At 41.2% G+C, this 19910-nt stretch overlaps 1 protein-coding gene across 2 annotated transcripts in view; it reads right to left on the bottom strand.

The window, feature by feature from the left end:
* Positions 1-5682: 5682 nt before the first annotated feature.
* Positions 5683-19910, bottom strand: part of SRGAP1 (SLIT-ROBO Rho GTPase activating protein 1) — a 271830-nt gene continuing 257602 nt past the window's right edge. For both annotated transcript variants that reach the window (XM_059080331.2, XM_059080329.2), the window contains exons 19-22: positions 14928-15108; positions 13364-13498; positions 12891-13230; positions 5683-9465 (exon numbers count right to left, since the gene is read on the bottom strand). In XM_059080331.2, coding sequence (XP_058936314.1) covers positions 9088-9465; positions 12891-13230; positions 13364-13498; positions 14928-15108 — 1034 coding nt within the window. In that variant the 3' untranslated portion in view covers positions 5683-9087. The remainder of the gene's footprint in view (positions 9466-12890; positions 13231-13363; positions 13499-14927; positions 15109-19910) is intronic.

The raw sequence follows: 19910 nt of genomic DNA, 5'->3' as shown, positions 1-19910 counted from the left end.
GATTATAGCCCAGCCCATTCAGGGCAAGGTAACCCGATAGGGCTGAGCATAAACGTTCTTGAGAGGAAGTGGTGGGCAGTAAGGCTGAAGTGGCAGACCGCCAATGTGGCAGATACTACATTCATTTCAGTTTTGTTAGTTAATGATATGTTACGTTTGAAGGTGCAAAGATGAATGAGACATAGTTCTGGGTCTGTAGTGGGGAGCCACATATGGTTTTTGAGCAAGGGAGTGATGTGAGCATCTTACAGGGGTCAGAATGCAGCAGTAATTACAAGCACAACCTCTGGGACCAGGTGGCTTTGAATCAAATCCTGGCTCTACCACTGGCTAGCTCTGTGACCACAGCAAGTTCTTAACCCCTCCTGGCTTAGTTTTCTCGTTTGTAAGGATGATAATAGTCGTAGCTTTTTCTCTTGCCTTTCTTGTAAGGATTAAATTAATGTTTGCATAATGGTGTCTGGCACTCAATACAAATTAGCTATTTTTATGTAACATGTCTAAAACAATGTCTAGTAGATAGTAAGTTTTCAGTGCTTGCTTGTTGGGTTTTTTACTCACTAGCTTGTTAGATTGTTTTCGTTTTTGTTTTTTTAAAGAAAGATGATTAGCAGGAGTATAGAGAATCCTTGCAAAGGGAAGACAATGGACCCAGGAAAACTATGTGGGAAGATACTGCAATAGTTGAGGCAAAAAGAAATGAAGCACAGAACTAGGTTAAATCAGAGAGAAAAAACAGTAAAACATTGGATGTTGGTGGAGGGGAATGGAATATGTTTTGGAATACAAGAAAGTGGATTCAGTTTTGGGGTCTCTGGAGTTTAAGGTACCTAGGGGAAAATCTCTGTCTGCTGATGTTCAGCTGAATTGATAGGGAGGTAGACATCTGAGATTGAGGACAAAGAGGTGAGCAAAACAGGGATTTCTACTCTGAAAATGAGGATATGCACTTTAACAAAGACTGTGGAGAATTTGGATCAAAACTCTCATTTACCTATTACATTGGCAAAGAAACAAAATGACAGTATTGTAAGCTTGTGTTCTGTACTCATACTTTGCCGGCAGTAGTGTAAACTTGTGCAGACTTTCTGGAAAACATGTTGGCAACATTTATCATGAAATTTAGAGACGCTTATACCCCCTGACCCAGTTATTTCATTTTTTGGAGTCAATGCTAAATTAATGATCCAAAACGCAGACAGTGATTATGTACAGAGCTGCTTACTACAGCTATGTAGAACATTCAGTTGAAAAAAACCCTGCAAACAGGCTCACTCAGTGAGAGGAAAATGATTAAATAAATTATGGTATGTTCATATGCTATAATATTATGCAGTCCTTAAAAAATCATGTTTACTGAGACTTGTAATATGAACTGATATGAGGGAGAAAAACCTGACAAGGATACACAATTATATGCACAATATAAATTCAACTCCACTAAAAATAAGCATAGTGTAAGGATTAGAAGACAATATACTAAAATGCTGCTGTGGATTATTTCTGTCTTATTAAGGCATTGGTTGATGATTTGTAGAAGTCTAGTAACTGAGTTTGAATGAGGATCAGATAATAGATTTTTGTCTTATTTAAAAAATTTCCCTCTTCTCCTAATGCATCTGCTAATATTCAGTTACTAATGCAATAATCATCTTTGGCTCACAGTCTGTACCTTCTATTTGAAATCCTGACCATGTTGCCTTAAAAAAAAAATGGATGCAGTCCATCCATCAAAGGCTTAGAAAGCCAAATCTCATTTTCAAATTAGTTAATATCATATCATTGTGTAATTTCGAATATGCCACCAGACTATTGATGATGCCTCCCTCTCCCCTAGCTTACAGAAATGATCGTTCACTTTCATTTAGAGAGGCACAATTTTTACACAAGAGATTCCCTGGATATGTCAAAGACAAAAGATTAGTACAGTGCATCATCATTAGGAGGATAATTCATCAGTAGTCCTCCTTTCAGCTGCACACCCAAGCAGCTAAAAGAAAGCCAATCATCCCAGGAGTGCACTTGACAGAGAGTGCACTCTGATGCGTAGGAATAGGGCACCCACTATTCGCCAGAACTGGATTGCAAATATGTTAACTTCCTTCAGGATGTTAATGGTGAATAAAGAATGTTGTCTCAGGGTTCCAGGAGGACCAATCTCTCTCTCTTAAACACACAGACACACATTTTGATATCCAACCTGGTTCCAGCTCTCCAGCCACTCTTGCTAAGGACTAATCTTGATAAAAATCACCATTTTTCTCTGTAGAAGGCAAGTTTTCTATCTACTATATAGATAAAAGTCTACTGAAGAATGATGAACCTCACCATGATTACTTCCCAAAGGTATCTAAACCCTATTTTCCAAAATCCAAAAGGGGATATATGGCCCATGGAATAGAATTTGCCATAATTTTTGGCTTCCAGGACCTGTTGGGCATTTTAGATCAAGTTTAGGAATTTTCTGCATGAGTCCCAACTACTCAAGATAGAAGCCAGAAAACTCCCTTTCCCTGCCTTCCTAATATTCTTACGGGGTGCTGGCCTATGAGAAGTGGGAGCTGACAACCATACTCACGTGGGATTCTAATAATTCAGGCGTGAGGGATACAGGTGCACATGGGGAGTGTTGTGGCAGAGGCTGAGGCTTGTGGATTTGAGGATAGTTGTGAGGGAGATGCAGGACAGTGGGGCTTTCCTGGAACAATCCTATAGTCTGACTTGGGCATTTGTTCCCATGGGGCAGCCTCTAAATCTAACTCTTGGGTCCTAAAATGGTACCTACCTGCTTTCAGATAGGCATTCCAGTCAATGGCTTAGTTCAAAGTCATTCCATCATTTGGGGAAAAGATTTCCTTTAACAGGTGGGTCTTTTTTTTTTTCCATTAATTTGTCCATGTTTAAAGATTTCTGCATATAATACCCAAAGTATAATCAGGAAATACTAAAATAAAACACCAAGCACATTCATAGAGAATTCTATACAGCCATGCATACAATACCTAAAGTTTAATTAGGAAATACTAAACTATACATATTCATATAGAATTCTATACAGCCCTGAAAATGTAGAAAAATACCTTTATATTTAACAACATGGACTCTCCCAAACATAAATTTCAAGAAAAGAAGCCAGACAGAAAATCTACACACCGCGAGTCCGTTTGTAGAAAGTTAAAATGACAGGCAAAACCAAACTATGGTGTTATTCGCCAAGATGTTGATAACTTTGGAGAGGCACAAGCCTAGCTTCTAGAAGGCTGTTAATGTGTTATTTCTTGATCTGGGGGGTGGATAAATTAGTGTTATCACTTTGTGAAAGCTCTTACACTAATGATTTGTGTACTTTTCTCTATGTATTTTATGCTTCAATAAAAGTTTTCTCCCCTCAATTTATGTCTTTTTTTTTTTTTACAGCTCATCAATATTCGGTCTGGTATACTGCTGATACAATCTGCACACTGCTGATACAGTTTTACAGAACTATATTATGTATTGTAGTCCTCAAGAGCTGGGAAAAAAAGCTAAGTTTGAAGATAAAATATCCATACATGGGGGAATTCTAAACATAGTCTATACCTAAGGATTGCATTTCAATGTATTCAAATGAAACCAAAAATCAGCTTGACAAGGTTTACTACATCAAAAACTCAAAGGAAAGATTTCAGTCTGGAGTGTTTAGGAGGACTGTGCTCTCTCAGCCTCTTAGTTAAGACTCTCCCAACCCCGTCTCTCTTATTACAGAGGGGTCTCCAAACTATGCTTCTAAAAAACAAGGCCCTGTGCATGAGCCCTCATTTTCAAATTCACAAACCAAAATCAAAGATGAAAACTTTTTTTTTTTTTTTAAGTAGTTTCGGGCTTCCCTGGAGGCGCAGTGGTTGAGAGTCCGCCTGCCGATGCAGGGGATACGGGTTCGTGCCCTGGTCTGGGAAGATCCCACGTGCCGTGGAGCGGCTGGGCCCGTGAGCCATGGCCGCTGAGCCTGTGCGTCTGGAGCCTGTGCTCCGCAACGGGAGAGGCCACAGCAGTGAGAGGCCCGCATACCGCAAAAAAAAAAAAAAAAAAAAAAAAAGGTAGGTTCATACGATTTAAGGATTCAAGGCAACTCAGCTCTGGTGGCAGGGAGGCGTTAAATAGTGATTAGAAATAGAAAGGAATGAAAACACGGCAGAGAATCAGACCATCGGAAGCCAACAAAGGCAGCCAGAACTATCTTATTTATTATAAAGATACACCATGAAGAACAGACCTGACTGTGTATACTGAAGCCTGGAATGGTACATGCCAAAATGTACAGTACTTATACATAAAAGTGCATTGTCACAACAGATTAACAAAACTTTTTTTTTTTTTCTCTTCCAGAACTAGAGAAGTATCCCCCTTTACTTTCACCTCAGAGACGAGGGAATGTCACGGTAAGAGGCAGTACAGAGCAGAGGCGAACAGGATGGCTGTCTGCAGCACGTGAGCAGGGGAGGGGAGGGGGGCGATTTGTGGGGGACCCGGAGAGTGACTGTGGGGAACGAAAGGCACAGTCACGGCTAAGAGGAAAACAACACGTCTGATGACCATGACCTGACCATGACCGACAAGGATGCAAGACAGGACAATGCTGAGCACCGAGGCATGAAAAGGTGCGGGGATGGAGAAGCAGCTGGGAGAGAGGGAAGGAAGTTTCAAAACAGTCAAGTGCTCGGAGGAATTGGGGTGGCACTTGGGGGAGGAGGTGGGCGGGGCAACAGTAAAGAACAAGGCTAAAACTCCTCTAAAATAGAAAGGCACTTTCACATGTACATACTACAGATGTACATTGACACGATCAGGTAACAGTCACAAGCAGGAAGCCACCAATACTGCAATTAATCAAACCAACAGGAAAGGACAATACTGATTTAATTACGTGGGCAGGAGTTACCCTTAAGTCAGTAGGTAAATAGCAGTCTCTCCTGTCACACAGCCACTTACTATACTTTAAACATCTATAATAACCATCACACTACACATTGAACTCAGATGAATGTTCTAAGGGGGGGGCATTCACAAATGCACGGTTTATATATTTTTACTAAACAGTTTCTAAGATAAGCATTATGGAACCCAGAAGATAAGCATTATGGAACCCAGAACAATTATTTAAGCATACAAAATTCCCTACGTAATTTTAAGATACAGGTACCATTTTGATTATACTACGTAGACTTTTTTTTTTTTTTTAAAGAAAGTATACTAGGGTGGGTGAGTGAAAGCTCAATTTCCAGTTTATTTTTACTGATTTGAACAAAGCTGTGCCAGTCACCCTGCCCCATGCCTCACACCCCAGCCCAGCCGGAGGTTGGCTTTTAGCTCAGGGGCCAGTCTCCAGTCGTGAGCTCATTCATACATGGGAAGAGACTTCACTTCTAAGCTGGCCGTGCCTTGGGGCCTATGTGGCAGGTAACTCAGAGCAAGACTCAGGCCCAAGAGCATTTCCTACATTCATGGCCCCTCACTACTGTGGTCAGGAATAAATGTCATCCCAAATCTGAAGTCTTCTAAACCCAATAGAACCACAGGCTCTTTAACTTTGGATTTCAGAGGCTGTGATTACTGAAGTTTCTCCAGTTTATAGACCCTAGAGGCTATGCTTCATTCCCAAATGCTAAGGAGACCACCATGTCCCCCCACGTTTTTCTTTTTCTTAATTAAATTATAAACCCATTTTTGGGAATGGCAAAAGTACAAAGACAGAAAACTCATACAATTTGACCCTTGGTGCTCTATATCCATTGATCACTGTTCATGTTCATTGCTGTAGATTAAGTGGGACCCTGCTGTACATTATTCTATGGATTGCTCAAGGGGCACCAAAGTCAGATTACATTGTGTGAAAATGTGAAAAACTGTTGAACAATGGCGTTTACGCCACACTTGAACATGGAGCTCTACAAAGGGCCATTTAATGCACTGAAATAATTTACAGAACACTCATCAGGAAACAGGTGCTAAGAACCATTCACTCTATCCTAACGACCCACTCCAAGCATCCCCACCCAAACAAAGGCCAATTTGGTAAATCTACTTCAGGGAGTTCTGTGGATGGGACGTGAACATTCAGTTATATCAGCTGTGAATACATATTCTTGTGTAAGTGGAGTCAGGTAATCTTTGTAGAACCATCATTACCCATCATCAAAATGACCCACTTCCCAAACTGCACATGAACCGTTAAAATCCTTGAAACGGGCATAACATCTCAGGGACTTATTTTCTTTCTTCTCTCCCCATTCCTTGTGACTTCCCACCTCCCCACTGTGGGCTACACCTGTGTCGGTAAAGAGGACCACATACAGGTGAACCCTCTCAGCTGCTGAAACTTTTAAGGAACTTACTGGGTGTTATTCTGGATCCTTTGTGAAGTGGCCACTTTGTCTTATCCTTGGAATCTGAAGGCTTTTACTAAACAAAGCAAGGATTAGTGAGTCCTTACTCACTCTGAGGTCACATCCTTCCCTGGGAATTGGAAAAAAAAAAAAAAAAAAAGCCTCAGGGTGACAACAGAGTTATAGAGAGAAAAGACAGAGACAGGTAAAGAAAGGGAGCGATGGGAAGGTATTCGGAAATGTTTCCTGGAAGAAGGCACAGCCTCTGAGGCTCTGAGGTCTGGAGCAGCATGTCCTCTGCCATCCGAGGCAGCAGAGTCCTGATCTGGAGGGTGGAAAGGCAGTCCTCATTCCATCGCAGGTGTCAACAGCAAAGAGAGGAGACACTGGGGAGGATTACCAGGGATAAGTCTGAAGAAATGAGTTTGCAGGAGTAAGATCTGAAAAGCTAAAGTTAAAGCTTGTAAAAGAACCCTTCAAAAATTAGTAAGTTCAAAACACCTCTGCCCTTTTGATGCTCTCTAAACATCTTACTCATCCACCAAATAAGGAAGTGGTTTTTTAAGAATCCTCTTTAATTTTTAAAAGATGTAAAGTTTCCTCCCCCATTACTTCCACCCTGTTCTCTGTTTCTGTTTCCCCATTAACAACAGAGAATTAGAGACCACAGTGGAATCTAGAAAGAACTGGGAAATTATCTTAAAAGTTTCAATTGCCTAGAAATTTGGGAAGGTTGTTTAAAAGGGTTCGTGCTATTCAGAGCTCAGTCCTGGCTGGGTTTCCATGGTGCCCAAAGGTGCTGAAGGACCACTAAAGCTCAAGGGAGAGGGTGGGGCGGTTGCACAAGATGCTGAGCTGGGCCTCTTTTTCAAAATGGGCAAGAAGGATGTTGTAAAAATTCAGAGGTTTACAATATCTGGAAATATTATATTTGAAATAATTTTTTTCACTATTTAATCCATTTGTGAAATCAGGCTGCAGGCAAGCAACCAGCAGTGTGACTTGGAAAGGTAACAATATCTCAGAAATGTAATCTCTCTTTGCATTAGAATGATTAGACTGGCAAACTGAGGTAGAGATCAAAGTAATGATCTTGATTTTAGTACAGATCCCCATTTTTTCCACATTGATGCATTCACCAATGAGCTGAGAAATCAAAGTCCATACTGTAACTCTTAGGTGAGCATGCAGTTGGCTGCCAGTTTGAAATCAAAGTGGTCCAGAGGGGTTAGTTCTGGCCACCCATTTTTCTGAAAACAAAAAACAAAACAAAAAACACCCCCAAACCAAAAAACAAACAAAAAAACTCTTCCTCAGTAAGTTCAACGACAGAGTAGATAAAATGCTGATAGGTTTACAGATGGTATAAGCTGCTGCTGGTATGACAGTGGTGATCTGTACCTTAGTAAAAACAAATGAATTCAAAGCAAGCTTTTTAAGATAGAGGAGAAACAGAGCATAAATATGGGCTAAAGAAAAATTGTCTGTGGGTGAGGTTGTCAGAGAAAGAGGGTGTCAGTGGAGTTCAGCTGACTGTGTAAGTGATGTAGAGACCACATGGAGAAAACAAAAATAGCCATGGTTCCAGGGCGCACAACTGGGAGGAAGTCATCCTGGAACCATGAGGTCATCCTCCACCTGGCTGCTCTGGCTCTTACGCCAGTACAGTAGCTCAAAGAGACAAACGCTGAGGGGAGCTGGGGATTCAATGTAGGATCATCAGGCCTCTGTAGCACGTTTAAAGGAACCCAGGTCATCTTGTCAGGGGAGGGGAAGGCCAGCGAACCAAGGACTTGTGCGCTGTCTGCTTTCTCCATTGCCACAGAGGAAGACGCGGGGGCTTAGGGGAGCTAGAAGTTGTTTTCTAGGCAACAACAGACCTCTGAAGGGGTTCATGGAGTAGTGTAACCAGAAAGTCTTTAAAATTAGACTGTTCTAGTCTGTAGTGAATGTAGGGAATGGACTTGGAAACCCTCCGGGGCCTGATCAGGCTTGGGGAAAGAGTCACAGCAGTAGCTCTGGAGGACTGTCCTTTCCCAGGTTCAGTTCGAGCAGTAACTGCAGAGGTTCTACCCGCTTCTGCTGAGACGTTCACCTGGACCCAGGGAAACGACTGTTACGAAAGAGGCAATCATCCTACTCCTTCGGGCAGTGGGCTGCAGCTCGCACTGGGAAATACCCCACTGTGACAACAGTAAGTCTGTAGCAAGAGCCAGCCCCCTGCCCTACTACATGGATTAAGAGGTACTCACTGTCAGCTACCAAACAATGCCATTGTCACCTTTTAGCCTTACCCCGAGTGCCAGAGACCAACACCGGTTACATTCCAAGGCTTGGAACTCAGATCCTCCTGCCTTTGGATTCAGACGCTTCTGACTCATCCAGGCTACACTAAGCCTGAAGCACTGTGCAACGTGCAGGGCAGAGCGGTGTTGCCTTCATTACAAACGGTGCAGCATTGGATTTTCAAGTAAGTCTAAGTGTTTCTATTGTCTTTAAAATGACACAGAATATGTCCAGTTATTAAAAAAAAGGATGAAATTACAAAATACAAATGCCCGTGTTAATTTAGCTAGTCTCAGACATTACATTCGAGAACACAGAAAAGCCAAAGGGTCTCCAGTTATAAGCACATGACTAAGGAAAGTTAAGGATTGTTGACTTTTGTCACTAATCCGTTTTCTCTTTTTGATCACCTCCCCATATGCTTGCTCAGTTGGTTTTTTTACATTGTGCAAGACTTGTCTGCTGGACCCTGGGAAGGTGGGGTGGGCCCTACGGTAGGGTTTGTTTTTGGAAGAACAGCAGGTTTCGGCCGAAGGGCTGGGGGCTTCAGCTGCACGCCCATTCTGGGAGCCACCATAGGCTTGAAAGTACTCATTGTGTCACTGGAGGAGCTAGTGCTACGTCGAATCTGAGGCTCCGAGCTCCTGAGGGCAACGTTGTGCAAAGGGCTGAGAGATTCCGTGGACTTGGCAGAGGTGGGAGAGTTTTTCACTTGTTCTAAGGTATCCAGCACCACATCGGGGGCGTGCTTTGCTGTACTCTGTCTCTCCAGTTCTCGGAGTTCATTCAAAGCAGTGTTCATCGTCTCTTCAATATCCTGTTGAAAAATAACCAGAAATGAGAGATGGTAACTAAACTTATTGTGGTGATCATTTTGAAATGTATAGAAGTATCGAATCACTATGTCATGTAACAGGAATTAGCAGTGTTGTAGGTCAAGCATACTTCAAAAACAAACTCGTAGAAAAAGAGATCAGATTTGTGGTTCCCAGAGGCGGGGGGTCGCGGGGATGGGCAATTGGATGAAGGCAGTCGAAAGGGACGAACTCCCAGTCATAAGATGAATTAAGTACTAGGGATGTAATGTACAACGTGATAAATATAATGAGCACTGCTGTAGGTTACATATGAAGGTTAAGAGAGTAAATCCTAAGAGTTCTCATCACAAGGAAAAACATTTTTTCTTCTATTTCTTTAACTTTGTATCTCTGTGAGATGCTGGATGTTCACTAAACCCACGGTGGTAATCATTTCATGATGCTTGTAAGTCAAATCATTATGCTGTACACCTTAAACTTATATGGTGCTGTGTGTCAATGATAACTCGATAATTAGCTGGAAAAAAAAATAACCAGAAAGAGAGACAGACTAGGCTGATAATGAATACTAATGTATAGAAACCATATACTTCACTTCAAAGCAAGAAGACCAGCAAAAGCATGACGGTTTTAACACCAGCCTGTGGAGTGTGTAAACCTAATGCCATCTCACACGACTACTGTTGACTCAGAATGTGCAGAAGACAAGAGATGCGATGGCGCCAGTGGCTCAAAGAGCCACAGAACAAGCACTGGCCATTATGGGTGTTTTTTAGAATTAATTTATTTTTGGCTTGGTTGCATCTTCGTTGCTGTGCTCAGGCTTTTCTCCAGTTGCGGCGAGCAGCGGCTGCTCTTCATTGTGGTGCGTGGGCTTCTCATTGCAGTGGCTTCTCTTGTTGCGGAGCACGGGCTCTAGGTGCGCCAGCTTCAGTAGTTGTGGTGCACTGGGCTTAGCTGCTCCATGGACTGTGGGATCTTCCCAGACTAGGGATCGAACCTGTGTCCCCTGCATTGGCAGGCGGATTCTTAACCACTGCACCAGCAGGGAAGCCCCACATTATGTTTTTTATACACCACCACCCCCCCAACACACACACATGGTGGAGTACTGTGTGAGATAGGATGGGTGGAGAACCACTGCCCTGGTCTGATGGAAATACCTCTTCTCCATATTCCCAGGGCTTCTTCCACTCACCTGGAGCATTAGCCTGTGGCCCTGCACAGCAGCAACTGATTTCCAATCTGCCTCCCCCACTGAATTATAAGCACCTTCATGCAGCGGCTGACTGACCATTGATTTAACTCTGTGTCCATAATGCCTAGCATGGGAGCTGCCATACAGTAAGTGCTCAATAAAGACTTGCTAAATGAATAAACGAAGATCCAGTGATCACATATGGATATGTAACTTTTAAACAAATAGCTCTATCATGGATTCCACCGATTTGTTTACTAAAAGAAATGGCATGTTTTTGGTATGAACACCATGATGGCAGGCTTACTTGTCCTCATGGGGAAATCGGAAGATGAGAGATGGAAAGATAAATAAAGGACACAGCTGGAAGCCATACTGTCAGGATGACATCACTTTTCAAGTGATTATTTTCATATGTGATTTCCATTTGACGCTAAATCTATGGATTTGTTTTTTTCAAGTATCTGCCCCAGAGAGAACGTGCAGAGCCTGGTTTATCTGTCGAGTTTTTGTTTTTATGATTTACAATGAAAGGATTTTGGTTCTAGAAGCAAAAAGGTTAAAACAGACCTTATTATACCTTCCCACCACTAAGCTCCTATTCCCTGTCTCTCTAACCTATGCTGTTTCACCTGCTTATTACAAGGAATGATGTTATGGATTATAGCCAAATATCACTGGTTCTAAAGAGACCTCAAAGGACTCTGCATTGCACTTCAAAAAAAAAAAACCAAAAAACCCAAAAAGGTCAAAAGTCTTTTTGGTTTTTGCTGAAAAACTGTTGTGCACTTAAAATTGGTTTAATTTTGTAAAAACACATTAAACTCTCCACACAATCTAATTTGCTATCCAAAATTCTTTTTAGTTAGGACAATGAAAATAGACTGGAAATATGTCATATCAAATGCAGGTTTCCTTGAGTGCTTTTTATTAAAAATAATCCATCTTTAATACTTCCCCATGTTTGTTTCATTAATTTCTCACTTTCTTTTTTGATCTATTCCGTTTTTAAGCTTCAGTGATACCTGGAAGACACTTTACTCAAATGGTGAACCCTGAATCTATTCACTTCCTTTTTCACTGGCCATACACATATTTTCTTCTTTTTTTTTTTCCATTGAAGTATTCTCGATTTACAATATTGTGTTAGTTTCAGGTGTACAGCATAGTGATTCGGTTTTTTTTTTTTTCTTGTCATACATATATTTTCTGATGGTCTGTGTTGTAAAAAGACCCAGAGGGAAATAAATGGTAGAACGAACGATGGAAAAATCCATTAATACTGTTTTACTTTTACTTTGTCAATTCTTTTTTAAAAAAAATTAATTTATTTTATTTATTTATTTTTGGCTGTGTTGGGTCTTCATTGCTGTGCGTGGGCTTTCTCTAGTTGCAGCGACCGGGGACTACTCTTCATTGCAGTGTGCAGGCTTCTCATTGTGGTGGCTTCTCTTGTTGTAGAGGACGGGCTCTAGGTGCGTGGGCTTCAGTAGTTGTGGCTCACGGGGTCTATTGTGCAGGCTCAGTAGTTGTGGCGCACAGGCTTAGTTGCTCCACGGCATGTGGGATCTTCCCAGACCAGGGCTTGAACCCGTGCCCCCTGCATTGGCAGGCAGATTCTTAACCACTGCACCACCAGGGAAGCCCTACTTTGTCAATTCTGATCATTAGAAAAAACTACAAGGCTTTTCTGTGCAGTCATTGGGAAGTGAAGACACACATCCATTCAGGAGTGACAGAGGAGCCAAACTTGCTGTTCTTCAAACAGCCAACCATCATTTTCTCACTTCATTTACTGAGTAATCCACCATTTCCTAAGTTGAAAGTGTCACTTTCATCATACACTAAAAATGTTGTGTTTCAGGGCTCTCCATTCTGTTCTATCAGTTTGTCTGTTTTACTAGCTCTAGCATGCATTTAGGATCTGGTAGGGCTAGTCCTTCCTCATTCTTCTTTTTTAGAATTTTCCTGGCCATTCAGCAATGATGGGTTTGACTGTCCTGGGTCCTAAGTTTCTGCCGTGTCTTTGTTTAAATCATTATGAACCTAATACACTTGGGCCCTTCCAGGATCACATGGCCTTAAATTGAAGAATGGGTTAATTTCCTTTCTGTTTTCTTTACTTGATTCTATACAAAAGACATGGCTCCAGAAAGTAACTCCTGTACGCCTCCTTCTATCACACACCAGTACTTACCATGCAATATTCTTTTCAAAGAAGCCTACCTGAGCGATTGTCTCTGGGTCCAGTGGCTTGTGGTCGTTGAAGCCTGTGTATTGCCCTGATGATGTGGACCTTCTAATAGGAGGGCTGTCAATCTTCTTGAGAGAGTCATGGCGGCTGATGTTGGTCAAGCTGCCATGACCCGGCCGACGCCTCCTCTCAGGACTGTCATTATTGAGGCCACGGTTCTGTAGCAGGCCCCGGGGGTGACTGCCCAGGCTTGGGGACCCCAGGTCAATTGAGGAGTTGGAAAGACCATGTGGGGGATGGAGAGGGCAATGGCCATCACTGGTCCTGCCAGGACGCCTTACTGGAGGGGGTGGCTCTCCTCTTTTTCTTTGCCTAGACAGAGACAGAGAGCGAGAGAATAGAAGAGGTTATCACACAGGGTAATTCTGCAAGGCTGTGGATGCCATGGCCCCTCAGAGCCCCTGGAGAACTGCAGGTTCAGGAGCCTGGTGACCACTCCACCTACCTGGCTAAATAGCCATCAGGATGACGGTCTGTTGGGGAGTTCATGTCCTTGGATGAAGACTTGTCTTCAGTCACTGGCCCACTGCTGGCCTCGCTGTCAGCTTTTTGGCTCAGAGTGTCTGAAAACGTATCATCCCTGAAACAATGAGAATCAAGAGTGAGGGTCTTTTGCTAGATGAATGGGGACAAAAAAATAAGTGATGGTATTTATGTATGTAAGTCTTTCTCTTACTAATGTAACTTTTTTCTTTTCACTATAAGAATAATAACATTTCATGGCAGATAAATTGGAAAATTCCAAAATTCCGATAACAATCGCCCATAATATAACGTAACATCCAGAGACAACTACTGTTTGAATTCTAGAAAATAGCCTTCTATGCTTTTCTTCTCTGCCTGGGATACATATCTACAAGGATGTCCACAGGTATGTACAGTATTTATACTATAGATATTTATATGTTTATGTACTTTAGATATATATGACTGCATGTCTGCATACATACACATCATATTTCTTGCATTCTGAGAGACATTTTAACATTTTAAAACTTCGGCTGAATCAGTCACTATACATTTTATGTGGTATTTTTCTCTTTTCCTTGAAAAGCTGTTCATAAACTGGTGCTGCATTGTGAAATACTGTAGTCACAAAATTAAGATTACACTGTACATGGTATTTTGTAACTTGTTTCTTTCACTTAAAATTATGACCAGATGGGAAGATGTCTCTTTAAGTATTTCTGAAAGTAGAGCTTTCTCATCAGCAAAATTAATAAAAAGAAGCCTGAAGATGATTCTCTTTAGACTTGAAGTCAGTATCCTCTCTCTTGGGAATTTGGAATTGAAACAGTAGACAGGCACCAAGAGAAGAGCCACCACTGTTTTTGGAATCAGCAGTGCCACTTTAGCTCCTAAAGCCATCCTCTGCACAGGGTATTTTTCTAAGAACCTGAACGCTTCAGAAGGTGTCTCTCACTAGTCCTTGGCTCCAGACCTTCTAGGAGAGTTTGGGAAATGAGAAGCTGTTGGCCCTGAAGTACTGTTAGCAAAGATCCATTAACAAGGTGAAGAACTGTGACCAGCTCAGAAAGTTTTGCTCTGATCCCTTCTGCTCTTTTCTCATGAGACCAAAGTCATTTTAAGAACAATAGCTGCTGGGCTTCCCTGGTGGCTCAGTGGTTAAGAATCCGCTTGCCAATGTAGGGGACAAGGGTTCGAGCCCTGGTCCGGGAAGATCCCACATGCTGCGGAGCAGCTAAGCCTGTGTGCCGCAACTACTGAGCCTGCTCTCTAGAGCCTGTGAGCCTCAACTACTGAGCCCGTGTGCCACAACTACTGAAGCCCGTGCAAGAGAAGCCACCACCATGAGAAGCCTGCGCACTGCAACTAAGAATAACCCCTGCTCGCTGAAACTAGAGAAAGCCTGCACGCAGCAACTAAGTCCCAATGCAGCCAATAAATAAATAACTAAGCAAACAAATAGATAAATTTATATATATTAAAAAACAGTGGCTGGAGTCTTCTCTTGGGAGTGTCAGGTGATGGAAGCTAGGACTACTTACATATCCTGCACCACTATGTACTGGTGGGGCACAAGCCCATCGATCCCATTGTGTCTTCCTTCCCACCAGTCCTCGGATGCGCGGTGATACAGCAGCAGGGAAGCACCCTTCTTGAAGGACAATTCTCTGGCAGACCGCCCAACATAGTCAAACTTGGCTATTGCTTCTATTGGCTCACATTCTACAAAGAACACACCAGAAGATGGTGAGGGCCAGGGTTCTCAGGAAGGCATGATACACTAACTGAAAGGTCTATATGAGGCTTTAGAAATAAACAAAGTCATTTTAATATCCAGACTGAACAAGGTAATAAATAAATCAAGACAATGAGAAAATGATGCAGTTAAAAGAGATACAGAAAAATATTCTCTTGCTGTCATCAGTTTTTCAGGCAAAGAAAAACTGAACATTAGATCTTAGTTTCCACAGCCTCTTACTAGAGATACCATGACAGTCTAATAAAAAAATATTTAAAGCTTTGCAATATGATATATAAAAGCTCTCCTTGGGTTGTAATATCCTCTGCAACAGCTCCAGTATTATCTTTACCAATATTATTTGATCAAGTTCCCTGGCAACATGTTAATACCATTTAGAACATGGAAGAATCACTATCTCAGAACATTAAGAAGTTTATGCTTTATTTGCTTATTAAAAATAAATCAAGTTTAAAGAAATCACCACATTAAATACTATTTGAATACATTTAATTTCCTTATGTATTTTTTTGGGGCACTATCAAATCTTGAAACTACTACCAACGGTAAAGACAACCTTATTTTTTCTAGTATCAAAAACAAGTTCTGGATATCACCTGTGAGACAAGCATACCTACTCAAACGACCAGATTCCAAAATTATATCTTCTAGAGATCAAAAAATATTCAAGGGAACAATGGTGAGTGAAAAAAGCCAACCTCAAAAAGTTACATATTACATGATTCCATTTATATGGAATGCTTGAAATGACATAATAATTGAGGTGGAGAATAGATTAGTGGTTGCCAGAGGCTGGGGTGGCGGGGAAGTGACGGAAGGAAGCAGCTAAGGCTATTAAAGGGTAGCACGAAGGATCCTTGTGATGGAACTGTTCTTGATCTTGACTGTGGTTGTGATCACACAAATCTACATGTGGGATAAAACTGTACAGAACTAAGTAAACACATACACGAATGACTGCATGTAAAACTGGTGAAATGTGAAAATGGTGGAGGGAGTATATCAATATCAGTTTCTTGCTTGTAGTATTATACTACAGTTATGTAAAACGTTACCACTGGGGGGAACTGGGAGAAGGGTATATGGCATCTCTCTGTTGCATTTCTTACAACTGCATGTGAAGCTACAATAATCACAAAATTAAAAGTTGAAAAAAGCTATCAAGCTCTGGGCCTAGAATTGGAATTTCAGCTCTATTCTAATTCTGACCACAAATATTAAAGGCAAATAAGAGGACAGACTACTCCAAACAAATACAAGAGTTGCTTTTTGTGATCCAGCTCATTGCAAAAAGCCCTGAATCGGGGGCTTTATGATTCTACCTCCTCTCTCCCACTATCACCCCATCCTCATCCCTGCCACCAAAATAGGTGAGTAAACTGCTAATTAATAAGAAACAGAACAAAAAAGGGTCAGTACAAGTGGCATATGCTTACAGAAATCTGTCTATGCAATGAACAATACCTCATTTGCTAAAAACTGAGCATGTATTACTTTCCAAATACTCTAGAATATATGTACATACAATAGATTAAAACCTGCCTGTCAAATATTTTGTAAGGAACTTTAATCTTCTATTTCCCTTGGTAACAAACCTTTCCATTTAAGAATTTATTGCTTCCCAAAGTTTACTGCAATATCTTCAATATCTGTTGTACTTATATGAAATAACTGCACAAGAAATCCTTGGATAGCCAGCTAAACTTCTCACTTGATAAATTCAAACATTCTTTGGGATGGCAAGAGCATGAAAATCAACAAACATACTGAAAAAGCTTAGGGTTTACCTTATATGAAGGGCCTGGGTGAATTTCAGCTCTATATTTAAAGACAAAAAAAAAATAAGCCCCATCTTTTTGCTAGTGGATAATGTTTAAAGTGAATAATATTTCATATGGCAGAACCACAACACTATGATCTGCACATAGTATACTTCTCAGCAAAGTAGGTGTAAAAATAATTTTAAAACAATAGTTTAAGTCCTTTAATAATTGATAACTTTTAGATCGTATGTTAACACTCCAATATTCCATCCTAAAATTATATTTTAATAAAACAATAAATAGCAGCTTTATTAAATATCCACAAGTCTGCTCATAGAGGAGGAAACAGAAGTTTTATTCAAGGAGACTGACTTTATAGTCTGTTCTAAACTTGCACGTCAAGAATAAATCCTGCTTGAACTGAAATGACAGATGCCAAATTTTTTACCCCAGTTCTCCCTGGGGAAGGGGTCCCCAACCCCCAGGCCACGGACCAGTACCTGTTAGGAACTGGGCGGCACAGCAGGAGGTGAGTGGCAGGCAAGCGAGCAAAGCTTCATCTGTATTTACATCTTCATTGCTCGTACTACCACCTGAGCTCTGCCTCCTGTCAGCATTATGGTGAGTTGTATAATTATTTCATTATATATTACAATGTAATAATAATAGAAATAAAGTGCATAATAAATGTAATGTGCTTGAATCATCCTGAAACTATTCCCCCGCCCCCGGTCTGTGGAAAAATTGTCTTCCACGAAACCCGTCCCTGGTGCCAAAAATGTTGGGAACCACTGCCCTGGGGGACACAAATAAACATACATGGAGGAGTGAAATCATGCCAATGAACTCATGCCAAAAAGAGCTTCATGATATGTGTTTGCAAATTCTTATGTGACACACCCATCTGTTTAAATTGTTTTACTGAAAAAAAGTGGAAAGATAACAGCATAACATAGCATACAACCTATGTACCTGTCAAAGGGAAAAGAAGAGAGAACTATTAATAGTCTTTAATGCCATTCAGTCTTACACTGTCAACAGTGGCCAAGGGTGATTTAAGACTATATACATATTTTATCATAATTTCATCATCATGCCCTCTATGCTCATTATCTCTTTTTGTTTTTTGAAACAACTAGCAACAAGATTATCAGACTCTGCTTATATAATTCAAATGTAAAGACGTTATAAAAGAATGACCAGATGAATCAGAAGTACACTTTACTGGTAATCCTACTACACCAACTAGTAATTCTGAGCAATTTCATTATTTTGACTCTTTCTACTCCCATGAGAGAAATTTCACAGTCAAATGTCAATCAATAAGCTATTTATACACATCTGAGTCTCATCATTGCAGAGCAAATCGATCTCAGGGCATGGAGACACACCATACCCCTTCCATATAGGGTCACACAGTCCTTTAAGGTCCTGCAGAGACTTTGTAGAATGCTACTGCTACCAATAACAACATTAATAAGGGTGAACACGATAACTTCATTTTCCTACAAGGCAATTATAATTTTGCACAAAGGGAAAGAAAATTCAACGAAGCTGATTTTCTGACTGCCTGGTGCTATCAAGTCTTATATTTCCATTTCTTGTAACTTTATACAAAGTGCTAGTACATCACACTACCCCTTTGGGACCTTGCTGTCCCTGACACTTTCTCTCCTAGATCTGTTACCCACTGCCCTTGAGGATGATGATTTTGTTCTGTGACAGCCTGTCTTTTGGAAACAAAAGCTACTCTCTCTAGTGCTACCATGACAGAGAAAAGAAAACAATACCTAGATGATCAAAAAGACAATCAATACTCTAGTTAATTTAGTTACAGGACTTTAGAGTCTGGCTTCGGGCAAGGGTATCTGTCTTTTGTAAGCAATGCTTTTCTTTCCAGCAAAATCAGGTGAACATGATCAAAATATTATCTCAAACACAGCCCTCAGCAAAGCTGCTCTTTTGTAGCCAAGAGGTAAGAACAACTGACAGATGGTGTGGTGGTGAGACTGACGCTTGGAAAGAGAAATGGCGGGGGCTTTGTCTTGGGCTTTTCCTGCCACTGGGGCAAAGCAAGGACTCAGAGAAGTCATCAGTGAAAAAGGAATGAATCACAAAGAAACACAGAAACTCAAGACAAAAGAATGGAGAGTGGCAGAGGGAGGGCTCAGAGACTTTCTAAAGCAAATACCACAGAAGTAGAAGCTCTCACTTTAAAGAGTTTCTTCTAACTTAAGTTCTAAAAATGTCAATTTATCTTACTTTTAAAAACAGAGGGGCTTCCCTGGTGGTGCAGCTGAGAATCTGCCTGCTGATGCAGGGGACACGGGTTCAAGTCCTGGTCTGGGAAGATCCCACATGCTGCGGAGCAACGAAGCCCGTGAGCCACAACTACTGAGCCTGCGTGCTGCAACTACCAAAGCCCGCGTGCCTAGAGCCCGTGCTCCGCAGCAAGAGGAGCCACTGCAATGAGAAGCCTGTGCACTGCAACAAAGAGTAGCCCCCGCTCTCCACAACTAGAGAAAGCCCGTGTGCAGCAATAAAGACCCAACACAGCCAAAAATAAATAAATACAATAAATAAATTAATATATATATATATTTAAAAAACACACAAACTTTTTTTTTTTTTAAAGCAGAGGGTGGACCGAGACAGCCTGATAACCCTCCTGCTGAAATCAACTAAAAATGCTGGATTAAAAAAAAAATCTTTGTAATCACATTAATTATGACTGTGAGGAATACTAAAGACTAAAAACCTGATGAATGTGGGAACCCACCAAGGTAAACAGAACACTAGAATATGTTAAGTCAGAGTTTGCCTGGAGGGCATTTTCCCTGCCTGGTTAACTTAAACTTTATTTTGCACAAAAGACTAGGTCCAGGGGCTGCCCAGTGTGGAGAATCTAAGCCCCACCAAACGATCAAACTCTCTTTGTCACAGTGGACTTATAGCTCTGAAATCTTCCTCCCTTCTCACTCTCCATACTTCTCTATAGATGT

This window comes from Kogia breviceps, chromosome 12 (genome assembly GCF_026419965.1).
Source record: "Kogia breviceps isolate mKogBre1 chromosome 12, mKogBre1 haplotype 1, whole genome shotgun sequence".
Classification (NCBI taxonomy): Eukaryota; Metazoa; Chordata; class Mammalia; order Artiodactyla; family Physeteridae; genus Kogia; species Kogia breviceps.
This window is presented reverse-complemented; position numbering and strand designations above follow the sequence as displayed.